This window comes from Glandiceps talaboti, chromosome 15 (assembly GCF_964340395.1).
Source record: "Glandiceps talaboti chromosome 15, keGlaTala1.1, whole genome shotgun sequence".
NCBI lineage: Eukaryota > Metazoa > Hemichordata > Enteropneusta > Spengelidae > Glandiceps > Glandiceps talaboti.
In genome coordinates this window covers 11,109,376-11,133,022 of record NC_135563.1, presented here as the reverse complement: position 1 = coordinate 11,133,022, position 23,647 = coordinate 11,109,376, and the positions used below count along the sequence as shown (strand labels likewise).

General features: G+C 34.8%; 1 protein-coding gene across 5 annotated transcripts in view; it reads left to right on the top strand.

Annotated features, from left to right (window-relative positions):
* The window catches only part of LOC144446800 (putative JmjC domain-containing histone demethylation protein 2C), a 98,705-nt gene that overhangs the window by 43,539 nt on the left and 31,519 nt on the right, over positions 1-23,647 (top strand). For 3 of the 5 annotated variants that reach the window (XM_078136636.1, XM_078136637.1, XM_078136635.1), the window contains exons 2-3: positions 4,727-4,888; positions 19,291-19,407. In XM_078136636.1, the coding sequence (XP_077992762.1) occupies positions 4,727-4,888; positions 19,291-19,407 (279 nt within the window). Of the gene's footprint in view, positions 1-4,726; positions 4,889-11,430; positions 11,466-19,290; positions 19,408-21,386; positions 21,511-23,647 lie in introns of those variants that run through there. The other 2 variants (XM_078136638.1, XM_078136640.1) reach the window with 2 other exon arrangements.

Sequence of the window (23,647 nt, the reverse complement as noted above, 5' to 3'; positions counted from 1 at the left end):
ATAACAGGAATCAGGTTATTTTACTGTGAGTGTGTTTGTATTGTGAATATTTGCATTCTGTGCCCATATATCATGTGGTAGACTAAACACTTTTGATGTGTACAGGATTTAGATGAGGTCACCCACTGTGTGTACTTGAAGGATTATTTGATTGCCAAGTATTTGTATGCCTACTCATGACCATCTTTGGCAGCTGCTCAACTCCCTGCATCAAATACAGTACTACATTCTTCAGAAAATCAAGGTCACTCCAACTTCACTCTGAGCCATGTGTTGGACTTCATGTTTAATATTGATGTGTAAATAGTTCTGAATTCTTCACATACACACACACACACACACACACACACACACACACACACACACACACACACACACACACACACACACACACACACACACACACACACACACACACACACACACACACACAAGAAAAAGAAACATTAAAAATGCCAAACTGTGATCAAAGGATTGTTTTATCTTCGACTTGTGTCCTGTACCGGATGTAAATATTTAAAATACAAGCAGGATATGAGAATCCAGTGTTAGTATTGGGACAGAAAGACTCTGTACAGTTTACTTACTGCTTGCTTGAATGGCAGCCTTTCTACCTTGTCTACTATACTATATTCTACAGGTTTGTTATTGCAATTTGAGGTCCAATGGTAACCAATCTAAAGTAGGAATATATATTGTTATACAAATAGATGTTATTCCCCAATATTTTCTTCATTCAGACAAGGAAAATACGAGTGACTTAAGGGGGACTTTGTCACTTCGAGTTGCTAGATGAGTAGTGACAACCCTTAGGTCATGAGTATTTTCCAGCTAAATAACATAATTATACCAGTGCCAGTAATATCAAAGAAAAATCGGGGAAAGCAATGGCAATCTTACTTCGATATTTCGAACACATCAGAACCAGTGACGCAGACATGCGTTGTTGTGACACAGACGTGCGTTGTCGTGATATAGAGTGATCAGAGTATATATTCTATATTTTTTGTTCACCTTGGCTCTGCATGGTATATTGATTACTATCCTAACCTTGAACTAGAAAACTATGAAAACAGTCAAATCATATATTATTTCTTGACATAATGCACTGAGCGCAAGATTGCAATATGTTATGTTAAATCGGTTTTTATGTTGTACATGGTTCGACCTTAACAACTAAACAACCTGTACTATGTGTTATACTGAATTAGTACCGGTATACCCTTGTCTCTCACTGTCAAGTTAGTCACTGAACATTTTAAAGAAATTAATTGTTACCGTTTGTCAATAAAAATATATTTGCTGTAGGTCAAAGTATGAGCATACAAGTAGTTTAGCAACGTGATTTATAAATGAAATAGGGGTTTTAGCGAAAGGTGATCAGTAAATATTTATTGACCGTGATTTACTGCAAATATCAGTTCTAAATTATAATGATTTAAGTACACCAAGTCAGGTGTACTACATATCAATAAAATACTATACTATAGTATTTCATTCAATACTAAGCTGACATATTACATAGACAGAACGTGTATGTGTGTGTGTGTGTTCATCAATATTTTATACTGATAACAAAATAGACAATGAGTCGACACGTTTGTAAACGGAAGTCAATGAAAATGAATGCATTGATAGTACTCTCACGTACTTGTGTGTAAGTTAACCAGTCCTTCAAAGACCATAGTTTGTTATATTGATTACCACCTTGAAAGATACGTAATTATCCAGAAATACTTGAAAGATGTGTATCATATTGGTTAAAAAATGATTGCAAAACAGTGTAAGTAGTTATAATGTAGATATCAGGTATGATGGATGGTAGATATGTGAATATGACTGCCATGGTTGTATTTGGTTAGTAAATCAAAACACGGACACGCACAACTAAAGCAAAAGGAAGCCTATAGGTAGTGAAACTACCCGCCTACCCAACCATTCTTGTTATTTCTCCGCCTACTTCTGATTATACCATACCGATAATTTTCGATATAACGACCAGTGCATTTGAAAACAGAAGGGAGAAATAGCTGGTAGTCTCCTAGTTTCCCACACATTGTGCCATGGTATTGGCTGGAAACCTTGGTAAAATGATTGGGAAACTCTGTTAGATTTCACCTACTTGGCCATCATTAAACAAAAACACCACATAATAATGATTTATCATGACTCTAAATCCAAGTTCAAGGTGATGTAAGTTACATGTAGCTTTAGTGATTTAAATATTTATTTTTACCCCTGGACACAGCTTATCAAAATACTCTCAGTAATACATGTAAATCTCACTCCCACTGTTTATAAATATCCGTTTTTACATTCCATGCATGATAAGGAAAACTACAACCCATCTGAATATGAAATACAAAAGTTGTGAAATATACAATCCCAGAATATAACGTACATTGTGGTTTTGATATACATTCCTAGAATATGAAATACATGGTGGTATTGATATACAAGCTAGAATATGAAATACCCAGTGACATATAATCTTTGAAGTGACTTGATCAGGCTAGCTGTTGTTAATCTTCAATGTTATTACGTTTCCAATGTGACAGTCCTGTATGACAATAATTACATTACAGATATTGATAAAATAATTGAATTAAATTTGCTCGTATTTAAGGACAGGTTTTTAGGAATGAAGAAGTGATAAATTCATGGGGTAAGGGTCATCGGTTTGATAAAAAAAAAATGACTGACTAAAAATGTTTTATAAAATGTATAATTTAAGTATTAATTATGATGTAAGTTTGCTAAATAAATGCAAATCAAGAAATGCATCGAAAGGTGTTAATTATGATACAAGTTTGCCAAATAGATGAAAATAATGTTAACATGATTGAAAATATGAAATGAGAACATTAAAAAGTATATATATATACTAGGGCTGCACAACACGACGTATCGTACAGTCTATGTGTCCATTATATATATATATATATATATATATATATATATATATATATATATATATATATATATATATATATATATATATATATATATATATATATATATATATATATATATATATATATATATATATATAATGCCTAAAATAATGTATTGAAGAAAGTGAAATGTATAAATTATAGAATTTGTTAATTGATAGTATAGCCTTCTTCTTACTTGTACTAGTTTGGATGCAATGTAACCTGTCAATAGTTGATATAAAAAAACATGATTTCTCCTTGATTGAACATAAGATCTGTGTGATTGGATGGATTCTGAAAGACAGCGTGTGCTCAGAATACAAATCATGAGTTACATTGCATCCCTGAACTTTCCAAGGAGAAGTCATTTCCTGAGTTATTTGTCATAATTCCCGTCATTATTGCTATGGCAACGGTAAAGATATCCTTTGATATCTAGAGGCTTTTCAAGTGTTTTCCAGTCAGAATGGAATGTGAAGGAGATGAGTATAAGTGTTATTGAAAGTTAATCTGTAGCTAGCCAAATCCTGGCTAAATTAAAGTTAATCTTGTAGGTAGCTGAATCCAGGCTACATTAAACTTTAAAGTATCATGTGTGAAGTTCTATTTTAACATGATTTTATCTAGAACTAGCAAGGTCTGAAATACAACAGAAGTAAGTTTTAAAAATTCAGTATACAATGCATATACCATGAGTTTTAATACTTTAAAAAAAAAACTTACTAAATGTATATCATGAATTAAAGAACACTTTTCAAAAGCAAATACAATCATTTTCATTGTCTCTGTTGTATTTTACATTATTTTAGACGCATAATGTCTGATAAACATGATCACTATAGTTCAAGCCGTGATTGGTTTGTGCATACGCTAGTCTGTAAGATACAACATTCGTGCCATGCTATTTGGCAGTATTCTGTGGTTGAGAAGCATGCTATGGCTGCACAACACGATGTATCGTACAGTCTATGTGTCCATGAGTATTCAAAAATCGGCATGTTTGATGTGTTACAACCATTCATTACTCTATCCACATCTGCGCAGCCATCACAGTTCTTACATTAATTAAATCAGTCTAACTTACTGAGTGGGTACATGTGTCTAGACTCTTCAACTAAAGACGACTTGGAATGGTACTACGTGTCGAGTGTTTTTTGTTATAGGCAGTTAGCAGGTAAAATCTACCTGAGTTCCCCTGTCAGTTTACCAGGGTTGGCCATCAAAATTGTGGTGTATCATGTATTGGAAACTGCCTGCTTTACCATATTGTCCCTTTCTGTTACCAGGGTTCCCCAACCTAAAGCAAAAACACTGATGTACATAGGTAGAACATCTGTTGAAAATGACAATTCTGGTTGAAAGAATATATGGAATGTGACTAGAACACATTGATGATAAGAAAGAAAAAAAAAGCCAATAGTGTATAATCAGTTAGGTATTGAATTTATGGGACAACCTTCTCTTTGTTGTCAACTCAAAGTACAAATACTAAATAGTGCAGCTGTTACTAAGGGGGCCATAAGTGAACTGCTCAAACATGTTATTGTGATTCAGATACGAATACCAGGTGAACTTACAGGGAACAATAACATGAAGTTGAATTACCCAATTGTTGTATTGTGTCAGTGATATAAAAGTCTGTTATGTTTGAAAACCCTGACCTTGTATGTCCACATGAAATGACCCATAATCTGCTTGTAACCCCACTTGTACTTTTACCTTTGTACATGTATGTCCTTTGCTCTGCTGCAATCACTAAATTTCGGTGTTTTGTCTACATCTTATTATAGGTGTATGTAGAATTTGAAGAGGACGACTGGGACAGGAGAGAGTGGATACGACCTCATGACAGCAGTTACCTAGTGTTTGTTGTAGAAAAGTCATTGGTATGGGGTCAGCGGATGGATCCGTTTGCTTCCAGGCCGGGTAATACAATCCTGTGGCCAGCATTGGTAAGTGGAAAATTTACAAAATTGTGTGTAATTAACAACAAGATAGGTAGGCCAGCATTGATGTAGTTGTAATTAGCAGTAAGATAGGCAGGCATGATATGTAGGTCAGGGTTGACAAGGGTACAAAGGTCAATTGTTGAACCTACCTCCTCGTCCTACACATGTTTGTAATATGAGCCCTGTCCATTTTTGGACTTTGTGTGGTTTGCTAGATGTAAGTGTATGCAAAGTGTACAAATCAATCACCTCTGTGAAATGATACAAAGGAAAATATAGCGACCTGACATGAATAAACCAGCAACCCAGTATAAGTATATTGACATGATGTAATCAAATACTTCATGGGTTGTACAACGCAAAAACAATATAGACACTTTAAATGCATATAGCCACATTCATATTTTGTTGAATTTTTTTAATGAAACAACAAAATTCCCCTATTCAAAATGAAAGTTGAAAATTCTTTTATATTTGTGAGTTTAAATTCTTTGATACAATAACATTGAAACAAGAAAATACCTCTGGAATTCAAAACATGAAAAATAGCATTTGTGTATATTGTATTGTTACACCATGGATTGCCTCCACTGCTTAAAAAAGTTGTATGTTAGACGTATAGTGATGCTTAGATAAAGTGTTACCTTGAGTTTGGATATGCATAAATGAGTTATGACTGAGAATTACTGGACTGTGTCTTCTTTGTTACTGCTGATAATGTTGATTTATGACCTAATTCTCTCTACAAGGTCACAACTTTAAATTAATGCCCTGGATGTAGCCTGAGGAGAATTATAAATAGTCATTTTGTTCTATTAATCATCAAACAGTAAAAAAAAACATTGGTAATCATGTCAGTATATTGGTCCACAAGTAGTTTACTACCAAGAGTGTTAATTGAGTTTACTCTACGAGAGGAAGCAATGGAGAAGTTGTAGCTTACATACGTACGTACGTACGTACATACATACATACATACATACACACACACACACACACACACACACACACACACACACACACACACACAAACACATACATACATATGCACGCGCACACACATATACATGTACATCGACATGTTACACCTATCTACACGGCACAGTTCCCTGTGTTATTAATGTGTACAGCACCGTCTGTGGTGGCGCTGTTCTTTTCACGCAATTTCTTCATTTGTATAGAAATGAGGCAGCTGAACAAAACAACCTTTTAACTTTTTATGTTTCTTCTAAAGGAGACTTCAAGGCTGAAGTGCTTGTTATTCACTAGGCTCATTTCTTGCATTGATATAGTAAATCATTCCAACTGATAAAAACCACATACGTGTAAATGTGCACACAAACAGACATTTTTTTGGTTAGTAAAGTCAGTCACAGTGCTGAACCAAGTTTTGGGAACCCTGGTAACACAGGGCATCGGTAAATGTAGTCAAATTTGCATACGTTTTCTTATCTTGTATCAGAATTGAGGCGGGAAACTCAATTTAAGCACCTGGGGAAAACTCCGGTAGATTTTACGTACTTACCACCCATGATAAAATAATGAGTTAGTACCAGTAATCAAGAGACTGACTGGCTAACGTGACTAGGTAAAAATATTCATAAAATTATCATTTTTTTCATCATTTTTTCAACCTTTTTGAAATGTTATATGCTGCTTAGATAAACATCAGTCAGGCAGCCATGGAAATGTTGGTTTAAAAATAGAAACCATTATAGCACAAGCTGCCACCAAAAAACACACAACATCAACACATAGCATTGTTGAGTAGAGCATGGCATACATATATACACAGATGATTAGCCAGCTATGAATAGTATTTTAGTGGCATTTCAAACAGCTGAATATCAAGGAGGCTTAATTTCCAAGTAGAAAAGAAAAATCCAGATAACGTGCATGTATCCAAGAAATGGTGAGTTTGTCTCGTTCCCAGCGGCATTACATTGTAATTTAGATGAAAGGGGGAGAGCAGCTGAAAATTACATACAAGTAAAGTACATACGTGGCTTGCCTTTCTTGTGTATATGATAATCGGAATGACCTACAGCAAGGGCAGCGTAATATTAGGGTGACCCCATTTTTTTATGTTTCTCATTACTTTTTCATGGCAACTATGGGTCGATTAGTCGGTTTAAAAAAAAATATTAAAATAATACACATTCATTTTCTTTATGTTTCTCTGCCTTACCTGTTCTTGCTTTCTATCTTTCTTTTTATTGGATTCCTGGTAACAAGCCCTTTGCCAACTTCTCCACACAATGCAATTGGCATGTTCACAGCCCAGCTACTTCCCTACTGTACTTGAATAACGTCCGTCAAAGAAATGCTCTGTTCATGAACAAGTGTCATTGCCGCCACCGAGACTGTAGATGACGACAGTCCAGATACTTGCTTATTCTTGCCAGAGAGGGCACTGTTCCACAAAATGTTAAGGGCAAGCAAAAATGAAAACATTTTTTTTTTATTTTGATGTTGGAGTTGAAACTTTGGGTCAGTCGGGTAATAAGAAACAGAAAAATATATAGGTTTATGGTTTACCCTTATATGAACTATGATATTATAGGAAAACTTAACAGAGTTACTGATGCCACTAGTAAGGTTTCCAGGGCGTGCATAGAAAAAATGGGATGACGCAGTGAAAGAGTTTCAGGAGGAAGATGAGTAGAAATTGGAAGAGCAGAGATTGGATGACTTTTGTGTTCCCTCCGGGGATGAATCCAACAGGGGGTGTAAAATAGCAAGGAGTCCATCTAAATGTCAATATATATAATCTCTTATTACCTTGACATTTTGCAATTTTAAGATCAGTATAGATTAGATACAAGTCAAGTGCCTTATTTCTTAAATTCTCTTTCTTTCCTTGGATGTGGCATCCAGCAGGAAAATATATTTCATAATTTTAACATGTACAACATGCCCACAGTATATACTACATTACTCGCTGAAATAACTTATGTATGCCCTACCATCCACTATGAAGCTGTGCGGTTCTGGTATATTATTACATATGTAATTCACAACAACAACACCAACAACAACAACGACAACAACGACACACGTGATATTTGTTTTGAATAAAGTATACTTTGTCAAAGTTTACTCGGCTGTATCAGCGTTTGAAATTAAATAAACTGGTCAGGGCAGCGCAGAAAAGATTACTCCCAAGCGTACATAGGTAGAATTGGGTCAGACTGTTTCCTAGCACAAAGTATTAACCATGAGAAGTGCAGGTACGCTTCACACCATGTGCTGACTGTGAATAGATTACAGTTTAAGGTGGGTAAAGGTGAGAGAGTCCCACATGATGGCTGTCTATATTTCTCCATGTTGTACAAATACCACCTGCCCCATGCAATCTTTAAAACATTATCTTATATGTACAGGACATGCTGTGCCTGCACATATGTAGAACAGAGCGCAGCCGACCTCCAGTTTACGCACCTAAAAACAATATTGTGTAAATTTCAGACCAACAAACAATTTAGGCCAAAATTAGTAACGATTGGATGAGACAAGATTAGATAGGATAGGTGTGGTTGTTTGACCTCTGACCTCTGACTACTGAAACACGTTCTACTTTGTACCGTGTTTCAGTGTCTGGTTTTGTCTGATGTTTTATGCTTGCTGTTCTATGGGGTACTGTACTTTCCTTGGGCAATGTTGTCGCAAGTAGGTAAAACATGCAATGATCAGAACAAAGTATACACGTACCTGTATTCAGCTTTGATGGGACATTATCAATAGACTAATGTTGGAATGAGTTAGGGATGATAGACATGAAACGTACTTTATCAACTTCAGAAAGTAAATACTTGTCTAGTTTTAAAATTAAGTGTCTTTTAACTCTTGTGTATGTTTGTATTCTTGTGTGTTTGTATTCTTGTGTGTTGAATGTATTCTTGTGTATGTTTGGATTCTTATGTGTTCAGTGTATTCTTGTGTATATAGTTTGTATTCTTGTGAGTTGAGTATGTTATTGTGTGTTGAATGTATTCTTGTGTGTTGAATGTATTCTTGTGTTTGTATTCTTGTGAGTTGAGTATGTTATTGTGTGTTGAATGTATTCTTGTGTATGTTTCAAGTATTTTGTGTGTATTGAGTGTGTATTCTTGTGTTTAGTATATTCTTGTTACACTGTGTGTTGAATGTGTATTCTTATGATTGTAAGTGCCTAACAGAAGTTGAATGTATTCTTGTGTATATTGAATGTGTATTCTTGTGGTGGTTGAATGCATTCTTGTGTATATTGACTGTATTCTTGTGGTGGTTGAATGCATTCTTGTGTATATAGAATGTGTATTCTTGTGGTGGTTGAATGCATTCTTGTGTATATTGACTGTATTCTTGTGGTGGTTGAATGCATTCTTGTGTATATAGAATGTGTATTCTTGTGGTGGTTGAATGCATTCTTGTGTATATTGACTGTATTCTTGTGGTGGTTGAATGCATTCTTGTGTATATTGAATGTGTATTCTTGTGGTGGTTGAATGTATTCTTGTGTGTATATTGAATGTGTATTCTTGTGGTTGTTGAATGCATTCTTGTGTATATTGAATGTGTATTCTTGTGGTTGTTGAATGCATTCTTGTGTATATTGAATGTGTATTATTTTAAAATAATGTTGAGTGTATTTTGTGTACATCGAGAATGAATATCCATGTTTATGTTGAGTGCATTCATGTGCATAAAACCAGTACATTCCCCTACGCATAGAAGATGTTTCGTTCGTTTGCCTCAATCCATACAGCATTATCCCATTACATACTTTGGTATTTTTGTGTAATTTGAATTGATTCAACTACATATACATGTGCCTGGTGATGTTATCTTGTGTGTTCAATGAAATGTATAGAAAAAGTGGAGGAGTTTTGAATTCAGTGTGTGCTCAATCTCAGATAAAGGGTATTTGATTTATGTATAATTTATATGCCAGTGATATTTCACTCTTTGATGTTATCTGCTTAGTAGTAAAATAAAACCATTCCTTTGACCTTCTCTAGTATGTACATATTAAATGTGTAATTTCAGTTATGTTTCGAATTTCCGTTTTCTAATATTTCACTTCACTTCAGTGCTATAGCCAATCAGCACTGCTCTTTCATTTAGACATGGATGCAAACTATTTCCCTATGTGTGAAAACTAGTAGGTGAATAGTTTTTTATTTACAGAATTTTTTTGGTGAAAACTTTAATTTTGTACATTTACGATATCACACAACAACATTTTTTTTTTTGGAATATGATAGCTGTTGTGAAATTTTTTTGTAGGTTGGTTGAAAATTTCACAATTCTGTTTGGTCAGCACTCTAAAATTTGTATATTGTATGAAATTTGAAACTGATAAATTGAAATTAAAGAAGACTCTTCATTGAATAAAAAAGATGGAAAGGGAAGAAAACTGAAATCGAAAGTTTAGTGATGAAGGGGGGAAAGTTATGGATTCAAATCTGTGATGGAAATTTTTTATTTTAATGAATCTTTAATTTCTTCTCAAAACATGCACTAGATTGCATCTCTGTGCTCGTACAAGGTTAAAAATGGCATTTTTTCTTTCTTTTTTTTATAAAACCACACTACACTATATCTCTGCTCTATACAAGGCTGCGAAATAGAAGTACATTGCTAAAATGATGACAAAAATTACAAAATTTACATATTACCTGAAAATTTGAAAAATGGCAACAACAAAAAATATTCTTAAAAAAAAGGCTTCGCATTGCTAAAATGATGACAAAAATCACAAAATTTACATTACCTGAAAATTTGAAAAATGGCAACAACAACAAATATTCTTTAAAAAAAGGCTTCGCATTGCTCAAATGATGACAAAAATTACAAAATTTACCTGAACTGAAAATTTGAGAAAGGACAAAAAAAAATGATTATAAATAAAATCACACTTGCAATAGTGCTTTTTAAAAAAAATGGAATTATAACTCAAACCGCTAATGGTCTTAGATTATAAGTACATTATGACAAGGTCATGTGATTGTCTCCGCAATTTTATAATATTTACTGAGTGTAGAGAATCTAGGCAGTACAGAATCCATTGTACAGGTTATAATAACCGGAATGATTGAATAACGACCTAGATACTTTCACTGTGTATCCAAATGTCATAGCATCAGGAAAATTACATGACGCCATGCGATCTAATTCGATCCATCAGTTGTTGCCCATTCCACTCTACATAGAGGTTGTACTGCCTGTAAAAGATGTGCTCTTAGATATTCACACTGTCAGTTCTTCAGGTCAGATTTAATCATCTGGATGCTACAGTCAGTAGCTGTTTGTACATTTCATTGCGCTCGCCTAAGGTACTCCGCCAACAGTGTGGTAATTGCATTTCTAAAAATAGACATATTATACTCTTCTCCTACCGTACCTGTATAGTGTGTCATTCTATTAAGAGGAAGATTACATTTAGGTAAGGCATGATTGCAGAGTTGAGAGTACAGTGATGAATTGCCTGTCAACTCTCTCCCTGAAAACCTTCCTGTTTGAGTTGACACTACAGAACCAACTCAATCCCAACTAAATTGTTTTAATCTACCATTGCAAAGACTTCTCCTGATGAAAGGTAAGGTTTATTTTGTACTAATCAATGGCTGCGGTAATACTGGAGTGTGACAAAGAGGAATTGCATACAGTGGCCTTGGAAGGTGACTGCCCCTAAATTGATAAATCATTATAGGAGGTATATACTTGATGGGAGAGATAAACCAATAATGCTGTTCTCTCAATAGGGTTGTCATGGCTCCAATATTATTAGTGTACATGCATCAGTCAATTTACCTATTAGTATTATCCTACAGCACTATATCTGTGGATCCGTACATTTTGAACTCTTCTGAGGGTGACACTGACAGTGTAGTCTTAGTTCTTTCCAGACTTACATATGGTCATTCAGATAACAATGTAAATAGTCTGTCACAATATTTAAATAAATTTATATGAATTATACCCCAAATATTGATAATCATCAAACATAGTTTATATGTCTACTTAGAATTTGTGAACAATTTGTATTAAATGTTTAGTGTGTTTGTCACATCTTGTTCTATTTTAATAACTGGAGATGTAAAAATAGAACTTTTGTTTGTACCCATTAAATATATGATGCATGGCATGCGACACAATAGATTTTTTTTTTTCGTATTTGATTATGTTTTTATTGGGCTTATTACAAATATACAGCTCTTTTCATGGATGGAAAATTTTACATTATGTATTTGGAAACTTTTTCTCCAGTGGTGTGTTTGTATACAGGTAAGACAAGCCGTAATTAGTAACTGGGTGGCTGGTCCGTACAAGGCTGTCAATTCCAATATGTGAATTCCGTGAATTCCTGCTACAGAGTTAGATAAAGTTCTCTTTCATAGTTCAATGTAAGCTTGATGGCTAGTAGTACACACTGCTATATTAGTGGTCATCTTTTCCTAGTGTGTATTTGTATTAAGTATTCTACACAGATTTGGCAATTAAGTTCAATCCTAAGCTAAATAAATTTTGTAATTTGAGATGCGATATGTAGACACTTGTGTGTGCATTGAACCATGCTATGTACGTATAGTAATCTTCACTGTGTCCATAATTGAATGTTAACACCTTTAGTGTGACTGCACATGTGAGGAGGCAAACAGGATTGAGCACTAAATTACCTCATAATGGTTTTTACTGCTTCCTTTAAGTTTAACTGTGGGTTGCCATAGCGAAATATCTAAACTCTGCCGTTTACGATCGTTAATTATTTTCTATCGGCTTGATATATTATGATGTATGTGTCCTTCAAAATCCAGGTTCACTTTAGAGTGTGGGTGTTATAGAATACTTGATGCTCATTGAATTATTTATGTATATCGGTCATAAACACTAGTCTCAGCAACCGTACAATGTAATATTTATGCAATGTAGAGTGCATTGACGTCATTGCTCGTAAACGGATGAGCTGGCAGGCTATGCTAACTTCGATGTCATTGTATGGATACTGTTATGTTGAAAACACAGAGTGGTAGTTTACATAATTTCAAGGTTAAAGGTTATTTAGTGACACAATAAAATGTTATTGATACTATTGCAGATACTTACTTAGTATTCAAATGTTGATAGAATTCTTTTTTTCATATCCCGCAAGCTTTAATACACAATTATTAGACAGGAATTGACGTAACTTGATATACACCGACTGATATACAACCGACTGATTTTCGCATTTACCTTGTCACCGCGTGGGCGTGAACAATTTGATACTCGATATTACCATAAATTTTTAAATGTGGTTTGAAAAGACATGGTCTGGGAATACAATATGAATTACATGTTTACTTAATAAGAACAGTAATCACACTTTTTTTCCAAGTACAATTTACTCTAGAGACAAATTAGAAACAGTAAAGTACATGTAATTAGTGTTGCATAGCAAAGCAAGTGTACAGTCACTACCTGTGTGATTCATTTATTGAGGTCAACTTTATAATCTACATTTCGTTATTTTCTTTTGTAACTCGAGCACGTTTTCTCAGTTATATAGTCTCAAATATGATTCAAAAATAAGCTTTATGTTTGATACTTAGATAGTATTATAGTTTGTCACTTCAAGATAACTATTATGACTGAAAAGGTGAGACTTTAGAATGGATTTCTGTTGAATTGGTAAAATCTTGTAAATCTTTTTATTAAAGGTCAAATTTTATGTTTTCTACAATCAGTCAACCTGTGTGACATGCCGTAACCAGTAATATTTACAATGTTGTGTGTTGCAACTCCCAGAACATCAAATGTTCCCTAGGACAATTAAAAGAAGAGAGAAAATCTGCAGGCTTTCTCAAGTGTTCTCCAAACATTGAATATTATGTACTGTTGATAATTATAATGTGTTGAAATAGTAAAAATACTTGTATGGCCCCCAGGACCATATGTGCCCTCTAAGCTAATTTGACACGCCACTGACACACACAATTTCTAGTGACACACCAAAATTTTTTTTCCCTATCTCTTACTATGTGGTGACTCACAAAAAATCCCAGTTATTTTCATTTTGACTCACAACAACAAAATTTGGCTATCATTAGAGGGCACACTGCCCAGGACCCTCATTAGATCGGTAGTGTGGCCCAGAGAATTGGCAATCTGCATGATCTTGCTTGAAAATGTTGTACACCAAATGCCAATCCCAGTTTGTCAAGTCATATAGCCTACATGTATAGTCTCCAGTACATACTGTATACTGGAGCATGACATTCCAACGATTAAATACGAGAGGATCTCTAACAATTAAACTTTTGAGGAGAAGGGGCAAAGTTCTTTCTGAAAGCAGAAGTCATTAAATGATGTCACAGTGTCGTGGAATTTTTGTGACTTGTATATAGTGTACATACTGTATGTTAGTCTCTAGAGAGTATACACACTGTAAGAATGCAGTTGCAAATCAGTGAACACTTTTTTTCACCACATGCACATTTATTCATTACATCACATTACGTGTGTGGAGGTCTTGAGAAAACTTTGAGTGTCACTGTGTGATTTGATGTGCACCAGTGACTGCGTGTATTGAAATAGACCACTTGATGAAAGCCCGATCAACTCATTAAAACACAAGTAATATAACGGTGAATGGATATGACCTTTGTGGTTGTAAACTTAGTTATGTTTGCATAGCTGTGGTCATTTTGATTGTCTGGGGTCACTTTACATGTTATGTATCTGTACATGTCACCAGACATCAAATTCAACAACGAACCTAATACCACTGACCCTTGGAATTAGATGACATCAAATTCAACAACGAACCTTACCACTCACTGACCCTTGGAACATACCAGAGGTCTTTGGAGGAACAAATAACAACATTGAAAAATTTATGTTAGCAACTGGGGTCACTGTGGTTTTGTCACTTGTGTAGAACCTATACATATTAGTTTATCTTACGTGGCAATCTCTGTGTAGTATGTGGCAGTCGTTGTCTATGATTAGTCTCTGTAATCTGTTCTATATAGTACAGTCTGTTTAGCTGCTAGTGTGGCACTCTGTTGTGTGGCATGTGCTGTTATGCGAGGTCTGTAGTGTTATGTGGAATTCTGCAGTGTTATGTGTCAGTCCGTGTGTTGTATAGCAATCTGTTGTGGGGTAGTCTGTGTCATGTGCTTCTCTGTAGTTTTATTTGAGTTTATACATGTATGTAGCCATCTCTGTGTCATGTAGCTTGGTAGCCATCCTATCTGAAATGTGTTGAAATGGACATGATTCTGTACATCATTACCAAATTCCAACTACATACATGCTTACATTAGCATGCTTGGTGGTTTGAGTTGTTCTACACTGCATTAGTGATTGAGATACAGACGCATTCGAATCATACAACACATATATAGCAAAACATACTGTGTTCAAAACTACACTACAGATGCTGTCCTCATGTCATATCATGATTTCCATTACTTTCAGGCTGCTTATTTATTGCACAGCAGCCTTCATTAACCACTGACTTGATGACAGCAATACAAAACTGTGCCCTTTGATATTAAAGTTTGCATGTGAGAATGGTGACCCCCTGCGATGATTCCTGAGACATATCAAAGCAGAGGATGTCTGTGATAACAGGTGTAAATGATAATAAAACATGAAACCATTTTGATTAAAAAAATCAGAAATTGTAGAAACCTATCAGTAGTCATGGTCACTTTCCTCTCCACTCTGCATGGTAATGATGAAATAGTAACACGCTTTCCATTGACATAAAAAAAATATAAGAAATTACTGTGCGTGTGGTGAATTTGCATTTAACAACTGAACAAAATTGCAATTACATACACACAGACTTCTTGCTCACCTGCTGCAAATTGAGGGCCATGTAATAAATTAGTGATAATGCACATTACAGACAACTTACTATTCAATGTAATGGTCTATTCACAAAGATATAGGAGACCCACCCATTTCTTACAATTGAATATATCGTGTTAAACACACACAATATGGATTTATCTGCACTGTGCATACATCCAAAGGACACATGGTCCAGTCTTTAACAAATCAATATTTTAGTAATTTTGAACTAAAGAAAGCCAATAACAGCAGTTTTAACTGTAGTCTGATGATAACGTCACCTGTGTCTTTATTTTGTGTGAGGTTCACCATATGCATGATATGCTGTGATAAACAACATAGTGGTTTTACATACAGTACTTGGATCTTGTGTCTGTATATGACAATGAAAGCCTACATAATTGCATTAGCCATGTTGATTGAGCTGACCTTGTAATTCATGCCACTCTCTGTATCTCTATATCATTATGCATAACAAGTATATGAAATTATGGGTGACTAATATAAACTGCCTGCCTAGTTCTCGTAGTTCAAGAAGGTCAAACTATATTCTTCTCCATTACGATCTTCCCCAGTAGGAATTACTGCCCTAGCGAATAAACATTCCTCCATTATATGTTGTCAATACTAAATGCTTTGACTGATGTGCCTGTATTCTGTATTGTCTCTTCAGGTTATTGAGTTTATTATGTCAGTTTTTTGACAGGTCTGGGCAATATTGAATTGTAATAGATACAGTATTGAATATGTGAAGGGATCTGTGCCATGTTTACAATGAATTATACCCGCATTTATTTTGATAACTTCAGTACAATAACTGATGTAGCTATTTATAGGAGAGACATGTTTTTATCAGGTTTGATGAATAGTTGTTGTTTCCTGTAGCTATGAGAGCTAGTACACAATATGTGGGTGTGTTACACTCTGTCTGTGTGTATGTGTGTATGTTTATATGATGTATGTATGTATGTATGTATGTATGTATGTATGTATGGATGTATGTATGTATGTATGTATGTATGTATGTATGTATGTATGTATGTATGTATGTATGTATGTATGTATGTATGTATGTATGTGTATGTGTGTATGTTTATATGATGTATGTATGTATGTATGTGTGTATGTATGTATGTATGTATGTATGTATGTATGTATGTATGTATGTATGTATGCATGTATGTATGTATGTATGCATGTATGTATGTATGTATGTATGTATGTATGTATGTATGCATGTATGTATGTATGTATGTATGTATGTATGTGTATGTGTGTATGTATGTATGTATGTATGTATGTGTGTATGTATGTATGTATGTGTGTATGGATGTATGTATGATAATGTATGTATGCATAGATCGATGGATGGATGGATATGTGTGTGTGTGTGTGTGTGTATGTATGTATGTGTGTATGTATGTATGTATGTATGTATGTATGTATGTATGTATGTATGTGTGTGTGTGTATGTATGTGTGAAAAGTTCTAATATTCGCACGTATGTATCAATGTGTGATGTATATTCTATGTTACATATCTTTGTAACAAAAACAGGTAATTTATATATTTATTGGCTAATAAAAGCATATAGGAGGTGTAATGTTGCTGAATCTAAGTTACTGCAATATTTATTGAAAACACATCAATGCATTAATCACAGTAAAACTGATAGGTAGGAGGAGTGTCGTGAGTATATGAGCTTCCGGCTCTAACCTTGGATAAGTTATGAATAACTTAGGTGATTAGATTACATTGTATTATTAAAAAAACAACAGGATGTAACCTGGTTTCTTGCTGCCATGTGTAGGCTAATACACCACCGACACATCACATTGCATCGCATCGCACGGCACATCACATCTCACGTACGACGATATAGTTACACTCTTGTCATGACGTGGTAGACAACTTATTTTCCCTTGAGTGTTGTTACTTGCTCGTTAAATTGCAGTGCTATATTTTGTACAAATTGAAAGGGTTAATGATATATATTAATGATTGATTAAATCGTGCATCACCTCGGTGATGGTCTTGTTACTATGCACTGTAGTCATTCTCTAGGATCTCTTTCTAATGTATAGTTAAACAAACAAATTCAAATCTAGCAAAATCTGAAAAATAAAAAAAAAGAATAATTGATCTAACCCTTATGGTTACACCGATACGATAATACTAATGCCATAATATATACATATGTATATGTATATATATATATATATATATATATATATATATATATATATATATATATATATATATATATATATATATATATATATATATATATATATATATATATATATATATATATATATATATATATATATATATATATATATATATATATAACTCGGTGAGTATCAATCTGCTAAGACAGTGCTCTATACCGCAGTGGCAGAGCGTAGAAAGAGTTCCAGTACTACCAAAACTATATATATATATATATATATATATATATATATATATATATATATATATATATATATATATATATATATATATATATATATATATATATATATATATATATATATATACATATATACATATATACATATATACATCTATACATATATATATATACATGTATATATACATGTATATATATACATGTATATATACATGTATATATATATACATGTATATATACATGTATATATATATAATATATATATATATATATAATATTAAATATATATAAATAGACTGGGGGGAGTGAGAGCAAGAGGGAGAGCGTGCATTAATGAGCGTCGTTAAACAGTCAACCAGATGCAAAGTTTTCTAGCTATGCTATGTAATGTATACTGATGAGTTGATCAATAGAGAAATGATAAAGTGTGCAAATGAACAACAAATACTGGTAATCTGACTACAACCATATGGATAACAAACACAAAGATGTGTGTTTTCATGTCTAAAAATAACTTGTCATAAAATATTTCGTGGGTGGATTCAAAGGGGGTGGCTTGCCCTGTGTAGTGATTGACACTTAGGGTAGATGTGATACACAGGTCTGTGTGCTAAGTGTAATAACTGATAACTATGAGTCCTGGACAATGGACAGGTCTGTGTGCTAAGTGAAATAACTGATATCTGTGAGTCCTGGACGATGGATAGGTCTGTGTGCTAAGTGAAATAACTGTAGTACATCTATGAGTCCTGGACAATGGACAGGTCTGTGTGCTAAGTGAAATAACTGATATGTATGAGTCCTGGACAGTGGACAGGTCTGTGTGCTAAGTGAAATAACTGATATCTGAGTTCTGGACAGTAGACGGGTCTGTGTGCTAAGTGAAATAACTGATATCTGTGAGTTCTGGACAGTAGACGGGTCTGTGTGCTAAGTGAAATAACTGATATCTGTGAGTTCTGGACAGTAGACGGGTCTGTGTGCTAAGTGAAATAACTGATATCTGTGAGTTCTGGACAGTAGACGGGTCTGTGTGCTAAGTGAAATGATTGTATATCTATGAGTCCTGGATAATTTATTTCTTCGTAGACTACTAGACATTTCAAATTTTAAGAAGAAGAACAACAACAACCGACTAATTCTCTCTCGTACATTTATATCTTTGCAGACATTTCAGGTTTTGGAAGACAAAGTTGGCCTACAAGACTCCAAGAAGGTTCCACTTGAGTTCTGCGTGGACAGAAAATTGGAATTTGTTCAAGAAGACGAAACCAGGCCATATGAGGTAAGCATGTAATTCTGACCTGTCTAGTCTGTTGAATCATGACACATGCTCACTCTGTGAGGTCTTCTGTCTATCTGGCTGGATTACTGTAAACCTAGATAATGGCGCTGCTAGATAATTTTAGCGATTTTAATCTTCAGCTAGTTCTCAAATATTAATTTGTACTAATTACCAAACTGGTACATTTTGTTTATGTACAAGAAAGCATTTTAGTCACTGCTTATTATTTGCATCTTTTTTTTCCCCAAGAAAAATAAGCAAAAAGAAGTGTTAAATGAAAATTTCCAGTATATGACTCCGCTAGTGCTTGTTCTGCCAAAACAAGCACTACTAATTAGCAGAGTCACAAATCCAGTCACATAGAGACAGACTAGGAGGATGTTGGGGTATCCATTTATGACCAGCTACAGTTATCATAATAATTTACATCATATATAAACACTTGTGAGTGTTCGTTTACGAGGATTAGGAGGATGTTTTGACCTAAATGAGCAATATTCGTTTGTTGATCTTGTGCGGCATTGTGCTATCCTCCCAAAGATACATCTTGTTGGTCAACCCTGTCAGAAGTGGTAGGTGATATACCGAGGCATGAATGTCATATCTTGCAGATTAGACATTCTGGTGTTTCAGCAAATTGTGACAGTGAAAATTGTTCTGTTTACAGTGTAGAAGTTAGAACAGCAGATACTTATGTTAATGTATTTGCAGTGTTCATTCCATCAGGGTCTAAGTATATTGGCTATTGCATACGACAAGGAATATTTAACTAAAAGATCTGAATTTTCAAGAAAAGGAGAAGTCATATTCCATTAATCATTTAAATCCCATCCATAGTCCAAAGTATTGAATGGGTGTTTGGTTTACCATTGCATGATGGGAAAAGTTGTCTGATATTGCCAGACCCAATGGTAGATGAATTATAGTCAGCAGTGTCTGATAATAACCCACAGCAGTGGTGAGATATGGGATACGGTACCTTATTAAAGTTTAAACGCCAAGGGATACAAGACTGAGGATTTTGTTTGGGTTGGATTTTGAATACAATTATTGGCCTGTGAAGTATCAAAAATGTGATAGAAATAATATGGCAGATATATGTATATATAAGTAAACATCCTGGAATGAAGGAAAGTCATTGGACAGCTGCTAGCAATGCAGTCTTGCTGCATTCCTGTTTAACTAAGTAATTTGAAGAGAGAGAGAGAGAGAAAAACGCTGACACCCAAGTTGTTGTTGTGGGCAATGTGTGTCTGACATCTGGTGTCATGCTTCCAAATTAATCATGTGATGAGACTACCTAAGTTGGCCACATTTTTGTATAGGAAGATACTTATAAATACATCATCCTCAAATAAATGCAGGCTGAGTCTAAAACATTAGACATTAGACTGTATGTGTGCAGTTTGTCTGTCAAAGTACAAAGTTTGCATTAAAGATGAAGGTTGAATGCCAGGATTATGGCCTGAAATGCAAATAAGTTATTGTTTATCAAGGTGCCAATAACGGGAGGTATTCGATAAAAGAGACACTTGACCTGTCTGTATGGGTATATTCATAAAACATGAGAAGTGGTGATATCATTTACAAGGATGTCTATCATTGGCAATTAGACTCCTATTGTCGTGTTATTTGAATACAGTGTCACAAGACATGACATTAAAATTCATATGTTATACCGTGATAAACTAAAGAGAGATGACAATAACATGTAAAGTGGGCACCAATCTGCAGTGTTGTGTAGTTTGTACTTTATCTGTGAAAGTTTGGTGAATATGTCAGCTCAGCAGGGGTGGAGGTGTTCTAATATGTTTAGTGTACATTCTATTTATGTGCATTCAGTGGTGTCTGCTATTCAAGAGTTCATTGGGTCGTTCACCTATCCCCTATCATTCAGTACTCATTAACATGTGAAAAGCCCCTTAGAATGACCTTGCTGGCGTGGCCTTTCTGCATATTAACTGTCCCAGTGCGTGCAACTTACTCACGTCAACTCCAGCTCCATTAACGCTGATAGGAAACAGCTATTTTGTTTTGTGGTTTCTATCCTCTGACATGATGTGTTTTGTGTGCATGATGTGTTGAGATGATTCACAGAGGCAGGTATGTAAAGTGTTCTATGTCATCCACGTCTAAATACACACTGTCGTGACTGTCTGTCTACTTGTGTGGTGTTACTTCATCATGCCATGTGGTTGAGCGAGTTCTGAACTTGTCAGAGACAAGGCACAGTACCACGCAGGTTAAAAAAATAATCAAACATCTTTTTCATGCCATCCATGTACATGTTGCTTACATACAAATATCTTTTTTATGAATTGATGAAAACATTTTATTTTCTGAAAAATGTAGAATCAGTAACATAGTTATGTTGCACCCAGTATGTGGTGTTGTATTTATCTTAAACATTTAAGCAAGAGATGAATATGTCACGTCAGTCACTGTATGTGAAATGACCAGAACTATATATCTACATTCTAAAATCACTGATCACATTTCTACCATTGTTTTGTTGATGAAGCACAGTAATACATCAGTATAGCCCCACTGCTTTGTATGGATTTTAAGATAAAGAATACAGTTTAATAGTTCAGCGTGCTATCAAATATAGAATCCGCCGGAAGTCGGTGTGAAGTCAAATCAAATGCAGAACAAAGAGAAGCCTTTATGGGATGTTCTTTGTCAGTCCATTCACAATGTTCACTGCTTTTCGTATTCAAATATGGGCACAGAGCATGGCAGAGCCTTGTTGATTAGCAATGGAAGACATTATATGCTGGCAGACAAAGCATTGATTTAGGAGATGACAGAAGTGCCATTATAGTGTGGTGATGTATCAGCAACATTTTGAAGGCCACTTGTGACATGACCTATGCAATGCACATAGAGTACTGCCATTAAAATCTGGCAAGTGAGGCAACAACACCCCTATGCTATTATTGAAAAAATGCTGTGATGTATATTTAGTGGTAAGTGGGAAGTCATTGTGTGGGTAGTGAGTAAAGGGACAACTTAATGATGAGATATTGTGTCCTCAAGGTGAGGATATTGAAAATGTAGTCATTGTGTTGTGGAGACTCCTATAGAAGAATGACGTATTTATGTATAAGGGTAGCTGTCACTACACTCAGTGAGCCCTTCGGAGCCAAATGGGAGTACGTCATAAACTGAATATAATTGCAGTCTGGATATTTCACACTCTACTCAGTATCTGGTAAATTTTTTATTTGTCAATATTTGTCATTGAAATACTTGTACCATGGTCATAGGTAAGTTTGCTGATAGTTGCCATGTGTGATTAGTATTTATTTGATGCAGTGTACAGGGTTCTAAGTAGTTACTTTAGTTGGACTTTGTCTCTAATGCAGCTGTCTTTGTGTACACAGGAAATCAGTATACAAAGGTTCAAAGCAGGTCATCTTACTGCTGTCAAATGACTAGTATTCATCCCCTCATAATGCCCTCCCTCCACGTCCACATTAATGGTACCCCCTTGTAGTCTCCTACCCCCTCCCAACAGGCTGTCATCACCTTCACCATCCATCACCATCCATCATTACTTCGAGGAGAATATTTTTGAAGAGTGAAAAAAAAGATAGGGTAGTGCTAAAACTCTGGAAAGAGCATTTCATTTACCATGTACGTAAACCTATAGTTCATAGAAGTGATAAGGCTATCTGACGTGGCAGAATCTGTTTAATCTATGTTTGTAAATTGTATTATCGTCAAATTGGTGAATATATCAGCCTACACCGAGGACAGTAGGACAAACTAAAAATAGCACCATGTTGAACCGAGCTATGAATTTATAAACTATAACATTGATCTGTAATTTATGACAAATTTCAGGCGCTCCTTTAAGAAGGAAGTTGGAGGGGGGGGGGGGGGGGGCTTCATGTTTGAATGATTGCGGTTAGTGATTTGTCAATTTATTCCCTCTCTTGTTTGTACATTTCTTGTTTGTAAATTCAACAAACATTGTTGTGTTGTGTTGTGTTGTGTTGTGTTGTGTTGTGTTGTGTTGTGTTGTGTTGTGTTGTGAAATAAAATCTCACATGCTGTAGCACAATTTTTAGAACCCAAATAACAGAGAGGGGATAATCTGGTAAAACTTATTGTTATTTTGGTTTATAAAAAGTGTAGGGAATTCAGGGAGTGACAACATGACAAAAATATTTGTTATCACTATCAGCATAGCCACTACTGATTCAAGCAGACTGGATCTTTTCACGAAAATTCA